Source organism: Mus pahari, chromosome 17, assembly GCF_900095145.1.
Source record: "Mus pahari chromosome 17, PAHARI_EIJ_v1.1, whole genome shotgun sequence".
In the NCBI taxonomy this organism is placed as follows: Eukaryota; Metazoa; Chordata; class Mammalia; order Rodentia; family Muridae; genus Mus; species Mus pahari.
In genome coordinates this window covers 9,931,772-9,942,629 of record NC_034606.1, presented here as the reverse complement: position 1 = coordinate 9,942,629, position 10,858 = coordinate 9,931,772, and the positions used below count along the sequence as shown (strand labels likewise).

The 10,858-nt window shown below is 40.0% G+C and overlaps 1 protein-coding gene across 1 annotated transcript in view; it reads left to right on the top strand.

Annotated features, from left to right (window-relative positions):
* The first annotated feature begins 1,831 nt into the window (after positions 1-1,831).
* Positions 1,832-10,858, top strand: part of Eif3e (eukaryotic translation initiation factor 3 subunit E) — a 31,054-nt gene continuing 22,027 nt past the window's right edge. The window contains exons 1-4 of the mRNA XM_021216368.1: positions 1,832-1,965; positions 6,086-6,200; positions 9,099-9,216; positions 10,602-10,644. Coding sequence (XP_021072027.1) covers positions 1,876-1,965; positions 6,086-6,200; positions 9,099-9,216; positions 10,602-10,644 — 366 coding nt within the window. The 5' untranslated portion in view covers positions 1,832-1,875. The remainder of the gene's footprint in view (positions 1,966-6,085; positions 6,201-9,098; positions 9,217-10,601; positions 10,645-10,858) is intronic.

The window sequence follows — 10,858 nt, the reverse complement described above, 5'->3', positions numbered from 1 at the left end:
TTCATAAATATATTTGTCTCTTGTCCTTTTTTATTTTTCCTGGGACCACACCCTCTCCTATAGACATGGGTGTTCAGCTAAGTTTCCAAGTTTGTTTCCTCAGGTTACTCATTTATTTTCCTGTCTATGAGCCTCTCTGGTATGCAAGTGGTTCCTGGACCACCTTCAGTGCTCTCTTCTCTGTCTATTTTAAGATGCAGCATGCCCAATCAGCCAAGCATTCTCCATCTGCAGTATTCCATTGGTAATCTACTGGGCATCAGCCTGACTGGTACTCACTGTTCTAATCATATTTCAATCGGCGGCTCACAATACCCCAATCTTCCATTAGCTGTTTAGATCAGTATTATACCTAGTACTACCAGCATACAAACCCCATTCGTTTACACACTGCCTGCATCCTATATCTACTAGATCTACTAGAATATCTTTCTTGTAAAGATCTTCAAAGCATGTTTATATATGTTGCTGCGATTTTTCTCCTTTCATCTTTTATGTTCACTATGAATAGATTTTTCATCCGCAACTGATTGAAAGGGTCCATGTTACGGTCACCGATAGGACAGAATGTGCCAGGAAGAAATGACCAGAGTCAAATATTAACAGGAGAAAATTGTTGTGGATAATTTAAGTAAATTTAAGTAAATAAATTGTTGTGAACAATTTAAATACAAATGTAGGCTTTATTTATTGCCATCAGCTATCAGAGGTGTTTCACTTAATTAACTGCTTCTTGGATCCTCTGGCTCTTCCCTCCTCCATCCGTGTTATATTAGGGTTTTCTAGAGAGAGACCGTTTGAATGAGTGTTATGGTTTGTACATGCTCAGCCCAGGGAGTGGTACTATTAGAAGCTGTGGCCCTGTTGGAGTAGGTATGTCACTGTCAGTGTGAGCTTTAAGACCATCATCCTAGCTGCCCAGAAGCCAGTATTCTGCTAGCTGTCCTCAGATGAAGGGGCTTAATCTTCTTTCTTTTTCTTTACTTAGCCTTCCTAAAGGCCCAAATTAAAGGTGGATCTTCTCATCTTAGTGATATGGATTTAAGATAGGTCTTATCTTAAATAGTTTAATTAAAAAAAAATTTTCTCACAGATGTACTTAACTGCTTGTGATTTAATTAATTCCAAATGTAGTCAAGTTGACCACCATAAATAGCCATCACTTACATTTCAGTGCTCTAGTTTCTAGGCTTGATTTTTGCCCCCATTTGTGTAAGGTGAGGTACCTAGATTTAACCTCCCTCACCTCTCTTTCAAACGCTCTTTCAGCTTAATTTTATGCAGTTTCATGGTTTTCAATTCCGTTAGTAAGTTTCCCAGAGTTAATAGTAATTGCTTTGGTCCTGATCTTTGAGACCTAGTTGTAGTTTCAAATATGTACTCTTGACACTTAGATGTGAAGCAGGCTATACTTCATCTACTTATGTGTAAAACTAAACTCTTGGTTTCCTTCCTCCTTAAAACTAGCCTTTCTTTTTTTTTTTTTTTGTTTGTTTGTTTGTTTGTTTTTCCGAGACAGGGTTTCTCTGTATCGCCCTGGCTGTCCTGGAACTCACTCTGTAGACCAGGCTGGCCTCGAACTCAGAAATCCGCCTGCCTCTGCCTCCCGAGTGCTGGGATTAAAGGTGTGTGCCACCACACCCGGCAAAACTAGCCTTTCTTTATTGGTACAAGAGACAGAACTGGCAAACAAGAGAAATTAGGTGCAAAGCTTGAGCCCCACCCAGAAGGCGTGGAGAGGGAGGGAGAGGCCACCACGCGCTACCGCCGCGACTGGGGCGGGGCCACGACTGCACATGCGCAGTGCGGGGCCTGTCCGTCTCTCGGCGCTGTTAATAAAGTTTTAGCGAACAAGCGCTCCTTTCCCCTGGCAAGATGGCGGAGTACGACTTGACTACTCGCATCGCGCACTTTCTGGATCGGCACCTGGTCTTTCCGCTTCTTGAGTTTCTCTCTGTGAAAGAGGTGAGAAAGCTTTGAGGAGGAGGACGGCGTGGGGACGAGAGAGGCGCCAGGAGACGCGGGGAGGCGGCGGCAGGGCCTACACACGTGCGAGCCGGAAGCCGGCTTGGGCCGCCCTGACAGGCGCCGGCTGGGCCGTGGGACGGCAGCTTCCCGCGTACCGTAGCGCGGTCGGGGTGCTCGGGGCGGTGGGGCTCGACTGTGCGTCCGGAGGGGTGAGGTGACAGCGCGGGGTTCTGGCGACACCGAGGTCTTTGCTTCCTGGCCCGAGGCTCGGGATCCTGCGGGCCGCCATGTCTGTGCTCGCCCGAAGCTGCGGCGGCTGTGCGAGAGCTTTGGGCTCGCCACGGATGCCGTTGGAAATTTCGTTTTTTTTTCCTTTTAGAAACTGAGTCCGTGGCCTTGGATTTGGCTTGTGTTCAGAATCCCACTACAAGGTTCTCTTACATTTCAAAAGTAGTATCTGGCATTCTGATTTCCTTGAAGTTGTGGATACTTCGCTGTGAACTTCCTGGTCTTCGATATTTACTTCATAGAAATGTAGCGTAGTTGTCAGATGGGAGTGGAGACCAAGAATAACCCACAGACCCACAAGCTGCAATGTAAACTTTGTTTACTAGTGTCGATGTTCAGACTTAACGTAGTATATGATCCCGTCATCAATGTTCAATGAGATATTCTAAGTATCTAGTTTGGGGACTTAATACGTTTCAATCCTAAATTTAGGAGTTTGTTGGGGGTACTGAGAATAAGTATTGGATTAAAAATATTAGGGCTAACTATATATTGGCCTTTTGGAGAAATTGATGCATTTTACTAATTACAGTAAGTAAAATGTAAGGCTAGAATTTTGTCTAGAAGAGTTAATAAAGTGTTTTCTGGACACAGATTGTAACAGGGAACTGCAGATTCGGGGGCAGGTATTTTTGTGTTCACTGGCAGTTTTCTAAAAAGTTTAGTAAAACTGTTTTGATGACATAAGCTTCCAGATAGTTACGTTTTATATGACAGGTATGATCTTTATATTCATAGGAAGTTTTCTAAACAAGTGTATTGTCACCAGGGAACAGCAAAATTAATTTTCAATAAATGCTGAAGAATGTCTTTACAGGTGGGTCTTGAGCTTGATGGATATATTCTTTTTGCGTTGAATTTTGTAGTCTGTACATTAGAGATAAAAAGTTCTGTTTTTTGTTTTATTTTCTGGGTACATGATATATATATATATATATATATATATATATATATATATATATATGTAGTGTATGTTGTCAGATGGGAGTGAAGACCAAGAATAACCCACAGACCCACAAGCTGCAATGTAAACTTTGTTTTATAGTGTCGATGTTCAGACTTAACGTAGTATGATCCCTTGCTAGTGTAGCAGAGATATTTTGAGTCTGCCTGAACTTTATATTTTTATGTTTTTTTTTAATGCATTTATGTTTTTAAGGGAAACAGGGAAGTATGTGAAAGTAGATTGTTTATTCATAGGCAAGGCTATAACTGAGACTCAGTGGAAACATCTAAGAGAATGTTATTACGGTGACTTTAATACCTCGAGAGGAAGACAGTTCCGAAATATTGAGAGATAAACTATGAAAAAAATCCAAGCTAAAACTCCAACATCTCACCATTGAAAAATATAAACTTTTTTTTTTTTTTTTTTTTTTAGCTTTATGTGTCTGTAAGGTAAAAATGATACATATCAGACAAGTATTGACCAAGTACTGTTAAAATTCAAGAATTTCTGTTACCATTAGTGGGCAAAAAGGACTTCGAGAAGGGGAATTGAGTCTTGGAAGCTAGGTAATTAGGACAGAGGCAGGGGTCATGATGTTTGCCAATACTGATACATTTGGAATATATTGGAGGATATAAGTTCCAGGAGAGAGAAAACTGGTTTCTAATCTAGGTTCTCCACATGGCCCCAGCACTTGAAATAGTTCTGCATAAAGGCTTTTGCTAATCATTGAATAGTTAAATGAATTATGTATTTGCATGTCACAGTCTATTATTATGTAGAGTGTCAGGTTAGATGGTGGGTGCTGAGAACACTGGGTTTTGAATTTGGGCATGGGTTAGGATTTTGCTCTGTCTCAACTCCTCTGCACTTCAGAAGGTTTGGTTTGTTTTTGGTTTTGTTTTTGTTTTGTATTTTAACCAGCTTCTCAACCATTCCACCTCTCAGTGTAGTCTCTGTTCACTTGATAGATTTGTGGGGGTTGTTTTCCTTTTGAGATAAGATCTTGCTTGCTGGGTAACCCAGGAGGGCTTTGAACTCGTTACCTGCCCGAATTCGAAAAGTTCAGTTTCCCAAGGGCTGAATTTACAAAAGTATATCACCATCCCCAACTTTTTCTTCATATAAATGAAATTCGCCAACAGGAATGTATACTTGTTTAATGTTTTTGAACCCCAGTCCCTTGATGTGACAGGCAGGCGGTCTCCCTCTGTGATCTTATTCCAAGCTCTGTTTTTAGAAACAGTTTCCCTGTGTAGTCATAGCTGGTCTAGAACTCCCAACGCCAGAGGTCATCCTGAATCTTGGTAGTGTAAGTGTATTCCAGCACCACTGGCTTCATGAACTAATTCCTGAGTCATCTTTCTCTCTGTGAAAGTCACCCACCTTATGACAGCAGTTATGGATACTTCAGTGCTGATGGTTAATTTGTTGTATTCTACCAGTTTGTTCATCCATTCTAGTATTAAACGACGGTGTATTATAAAGATTTTTAGGAATATACTTTAAATAGATGTACTCTTGTTTTTGATATCTTATAAAGTTAGTGAGTCAGCATGTATGACATCAGGAAATAACCTTTTTTCTTAAGTGACTGTATTCTTGCTAGTAGGATTTGAATGTTCCATTTACTCTTCATTCACACTAACACTGATACTCTCAGGTTTTTTGTTTGGTTTGGTTTTTTTTATCATAGTTTTTATATACACTTCCTTTTGATTAATGAGAGCTTATTTTTTTTGTTCATTTGATTATTTTGATTTGTTAATGACTATTAAGATGTTTTACCCATTTCAGTTGGATTAATTGTCATTTGTTACTGTTTTGTTGGAGTTTTGTATCTAATTTGAAACATTCACTTTTGATTCTGTGTTATATGGTTGTGGATTCTTACTAGATCTTTCCTTTACAAGATTAAACTCAGGACATGAGTCTTATTTGGCTAAGTATCTCTCGGGTTCCTAACATACCTTAAGTAGCCTTAAGTAGCCTTCATGTTTGTGTGAGTCTGTATGTATAATTTATTCCTTGTGAGTTAATATGTGTTTCCAGAACCCTTTGCAAAGCAAACACTTGTTGTAAGGTTGTTGACTTACAAAATTGGTTCTAGTTTAATTTTAGAGGTACAGATGGGGAAGCATTCAAATGACTACAACTCTTAAATGAGAAAAATATAAAGGTAAAGGAGTGGCCACATCAAGGAGTGGTGGGTAGTCATCATGGGGATGCAAAGGATAGTAGGGAGGTAAAATATTTAAGAGCCTATTCCTAATTACCTGGGTGTGGGGAAGAAGAGAAGCTGTGGATACTTTTGTATATTGGGTGTCTTTCCTAGAACGAATAAAAAATTGCTTGATACAATAATTGAGATCAGAAGTAAATGGGATTGACATGGATTTTCAAATCTTTGGGTAGATAGGATATTTTGTGTAAATTGAGTGCTTCCTATATTCCTATTCCTATTTTCTTTTACTATGTATCTGTGTCTGTATATGGACAAACTCACCCAGGTGATCCTGGGTGGTGATTCTATGGCTTTATATACACTACTCCAGTGTTCTACTGACCTGTGTATCTAGCCCTATGATGCTTTCTTTAAGTAAAAATGGTGGGTGGGGGGCTCTAGGGTGCATTGGCTAGCACAGCACATGCGTGGCGGTCAGAGAACAAAGGAGCACTTTGTGAAGTCATTTCTCTTCATTTTTGTGTGATATTCAGGGATTGAAACCTGTTCTGACTTACTTGTTCAGCAAGTTCTGTACCTGCTGAACCAACTCACCAACCCATACACAGAGACACACATTTTCAAAATAGTTTTGTGAAGTATGGTTTTTAAATAAACTGAAGAACTTAAATATTCATTAAGTTTTTTTCTTGCAGATTTATAATGAAAAAGAATTATTACAAGGAAAATTAGATCTTCTTAGTGATACCAATATGGTGGACTTTGCTATGGATGTTTACAAAAACCTTTATTCTGATGATATCCCTCATGGTAAGTTTTTTTTTTTTTTTCATTTTATATTGGTTATTTTATTTATTGATATTTTAAATGTCATCTCCCTTCCCAGTTTCCCCTCCACAAACCCCCTATCCCCCCCTGACTCTATGAGGGTGCTCCCCAACCTCTCCACCCACTGCATTCCCCTACCCTAGGTCATCAAGCCTCCACAGGACCAAGGGCACTCCCCTCTCATTGATGCTAGATAAAGCAGCTCTCTGCTACATATCCAGCTGGAGTCATGTGTACTCTTTGGTTGGTGGTTTAGTCTCTGGGAGCTTTAGGGGGGTCTCGTTGGTTGATACTGTTCTTCCTATGGGGTTGCAAACCCCTTCAGTCCTTGCCCTAACTTCTCCATTGGGGTCCCTGCACTTAGTCAGATGATTGGCTGCATGCATCCTCATCTGTATTGGTCAGGCTCTGGCAGAGCCTCTGAGGACAGCTATACCAGGGTCCTGTCAGCAAGTGCTTCTTTGTATCAGCAGTAGTTTCTGGGTGTGGTGTCTGCAGATGGGATGGATCCCTAAGTGGGGCACTCTCTGGATGACCCCTTTCTTTCATTCTCTGTTCCACTCTTTGTCCCTGCACTTCCTTTTGACAGGAGGAATTCTGGATTAATATTTTTTGAGGTGGGTGTGGGCCCATCACCTCATGGCAAGTTTTATTGTTAGAACTAAAATTTGACAGTAGCTGAAAATGTATGTTTTATGATACCTGGAAGAACTGTAGCCAAAAGGTTTAGTGCTTGTGTCCTTAAAGTCATTGGATGAAAAGGCATGGGGAGGTTCCAAGGATGAAAGATCTGAGTCGACTTTAAACATGTTGATCAGATAGCTATCTCAGATCATAGTGTGTGCCGTCAAAGTTGTACTCTATGTAAAAGTTGTATTAAATTTTGTCAAAGCTGTATTCTATAGGCTGTCGGCTTATGATTGTCTGATGCTGCTGCAGTTTTCTGGTCTCAGTGAGACTTCTTAAGGCGTGGTCACTTAGACTAGCATCACGAGTTAGCTTGGAAGAATTCCTTAGAAATGCAGATTTTGCACACAGTCCAGAAGTGTTTGATTAGGAACTGCTGAGGCCCTGAAGTAAAGTTGGGGAACTATTAGGAGAGTGGTTTCCAAACTGGTTTAGTACAGGAGATAATTCTTGGCAATAAAAAGAACAGAAGAATGGTCCCTGAAGTATTACGGGCTGAGCGTGGTGGCACACACCTCTAATCCCGATACCCTGGAGGCATAGGCAGGTGATTTTCTGTGAGTTTGAAGGTAGCCTGATCTACACAGCAAGTTCTAAACCTGCCACAGTTATGTAGTGCCTTGCCTCAAAAAATACTATAGCTTCCACCCCACCCCCACTCCACCTCCCCCTGTGCATGGAACAAATTCTGGCTACAGCAGAGTGGTCTTTGTTTAAAATTGCTATTTTTCAAATTTTGATAACAGGTTCTCCCACCCAGCAACCCCCCTTTTTTTGGACATGAGTTTGGAAGATTTTTTTTGGGGGGGGGGTTGATTATTAACATATGTCTTAAGCACAGAGGTTTATAGAGAAATGTGTAGGGAAAGAAAAGGGCAGCCTATGTTGTGCCAGCAGTGGCTCATAGAGTAAAGCATTTGCTGCAAATGCCTTATGACCTGAATTTGCTCCCTGGAACCTACAGTAGAAGAGAGAACCAACCCTATCTGCTCACACAGATAATCCCCATCATTCACACAGAGAATAAACTATATTTAAAATTAAATTTGGAATAAAGACAGTAGCAATGTGTGGAGGAAGAAGCACTGCTCTAGGTTAAGAGGGCTACGTAATACAGACATTGTTAAAGTCAATTAGCCTTTTCAAATTCATAGGCAGCAACTATTTAACGTTAGTTTGCGATGCAAGTAAAGAGTTTTTTTCCTGGATTTTTTTTTTTTTTTTTTTTATTATGTGTATGAATGTTGGCCTGCCTGTATGTTTGTACACTATGAGTGTGCCTGGAGCCCTAAAAGGTTAGAAGAGTGCTGAAAGGGTTTGCAGCCCCATAGGAGGAACAACAATATGAACCAACCAGTCTCCCCCACCCCCACCCCAGCTCCCAGGGAGTAAACCACCAACCAAAGAGCATACATGGTGGGACTCATGGCTCCAGTTGCATATGTAGCAGAGGATGGCCTAGTTGGTCATCAATGGGAGGAGAGGCTCTTGGTCCTGTGAAGGCTCTGTGCCCCAGTATAAGGGAATGCCAGGGCCAGGGTTGGTGAGCAGGGGGAGGGGATGGGGGTTTTCAGAGGGGAAACTAGGAAAGGGGATAACACTTGAAATGTAAATGAAGAAAATATCTAATAAAAACATAAAAATCTGAGATATTTTGCTAATTGATATTATGTGGGTTTTATCTTTATTTTGATGGTGGTATAGTAAACAGAATCTATGGAATTTGGTTTGTGAAATTACAGTTTGTTTATAGTAAAAAAAGATCTTGACTAGATTAAAATTATAGTCTACCTGGTAATAATATAAAAACCCCTTAGTGTAGTGACTACACAAAAATCGTAGGGTAGTAATCAGTCAATAATTGAATAGGAACAAATAGGAGACTTGAAATGAAAGCCAGATCACAAGGGACATTTCCTGCCTATTTTCAGCACCACCCGCCCCTGCTCTTCATAGTAGGTGTTGTTTTCCTCTCCACAGTAGGTGGATGGGTCCCTTGTCTTTTATGTGCTTTTGTGGCTCCAGCAAAAGGAAATTGTGAATTTGAGGAAGTTGTTGAGTTGGTGGTTCCTGGCATGTGAATTGAAAGTATGAGAATAAATAAGTGTGTATACTTTGAATTAATGAAATCTTCTCTAGACAGTCTCATGGAATCGTGTGGTTTAACTTTCTAGTACTCATGTTTTTCATTAGCTTTGAGAGAAAAAAGAACCACAGTTGTTGCGCAGCTGAAACAGCTCCAGGCAGAAACAGAACCAATTGTGAAGATGTTTGAAGATCCAGAAACTACAAGGCAGATGCAGTCAACCAGGTAACCTGCTAATTTGAAGTCTAGTTCTCTTTGTTGGACTAATGTAACAGTTAAATTCATATCCTATGGTAAAATTCTTGACATTAAGCGATGGCTTCATTAGTTTACTTTCACTCTTTATCTTTTGAGGGGTGGGATTTCCTAACAATGAATGTTAATACTTACTTTTTTTTTTTTGTTTTTTCCTGGGTTTTGTATTTTTTTTATTATGTGTATGAATGTTGTATGTTTGCCTGTATGTTTGTACACTCTGTGTGTGCCTGGGGACCTAAAAGGTTAGAAGACCAGTCTGGAAAAGGGGAACCTCAGGAATTGCTTCCATCAGATTGGCCTGTAGGCAAGTTTGTGAGGCATTTTCTTGATTAGTGATTTCTGTGGGAGGTCCCAGTCCAAGTTGGGGATGGGAGTGGGGGGGGGGCAGTGTCTGTCCTGGGCAGATTGTCCTGAGTTTATAAGAAAGCAAACTGAGTAAGGCATTGGGGAGCAAGCCAGTAAGTGACATTTTTCAGTGGCCTTTGCATCAGCTTGGGCCTCCAGGTTCTTGCCTTGAATTCCTGCCCTGACTCCCCTCGGTAATGGACTGTGACTGGGAAGTATAAGTCCGGGGAACACTTTGCTCCACAAGCTGCCTTGTTTGAGAATGTTGAATCACAACACTAGAAAAAAACTAAGGCAGAAACAGGTTGAAAACAAATGAAGGGATTAAGTGTTACAAAGTCATAATCTACCAATCTCCTTACATATTAGAGTATTTGAACTATTTGAACATATAGTATTTGTATTTCATATACATTCTTAGAAACAGCTGGAGGACAGTGAAAGTTTAAACTTTGTGCACATTTTGTGTTCAGTAATGTAATGTTCGGGGCCCCTCCCAGTTAGGTTGTCAGTGAAGTTATGCTTCCCAAGCATGCCTTGGGCCAGTGTGTATTCCCACATGAAGAAGCCTAAGAAGACCCTTTCCTTTTTGAGAATGTGAAAATAAGCATCTTGACTTTTCCCCTCAGTGTTCTTGCTATACTTGCCTTACGAGTCCGTTAGGATCTTGAGTTAATGCAAAACTAACTTAAGAAAGTTAAGTTGGGCTATTTGGTAGCTTGATAGGGCTCGTAATTGCGTGGAGTTTGTAAACCTTGTGACATAGGCATCTTCTAAGTTTGGTCTTAAGTCAGAGCTTAGGAAATGTGAAAGAAAATTCAAGTTTGTATTATAAATCCTTATATCAAAATCTGACATGTGCTATTTGTTTTATTCTAAAAGTTATATTTCTGCTTAAGTATTAAGAGATTTAAAGTGACTTAGGATGATAACTTAGAAGATAGAGCTGCACATTTAATGTTCAGCAGTGAATAGAGCATAATAACACTCACTTTTCCAATATTAAGGGATGGCAGGATGTTATTTGACTACCTGGCAGACAAACATGGGGTAAGTTGTTTTTTTGTTTGTTTGTTTGTTTTGTTTTTGTTTTTTTTAAACATTAAAAATGGTTATGTTCTGAAAAGTTCATTAGAGACTAATGCTGTGCACAGATAGTTTGGCATAAGAATATAATTCTTAGATTAACTTAACTAAATACAACTGGTATGGTTTTAAATGTAGTTTTTTTTTTTTTTTTAAACCTCAGCAGTGATATCTTATA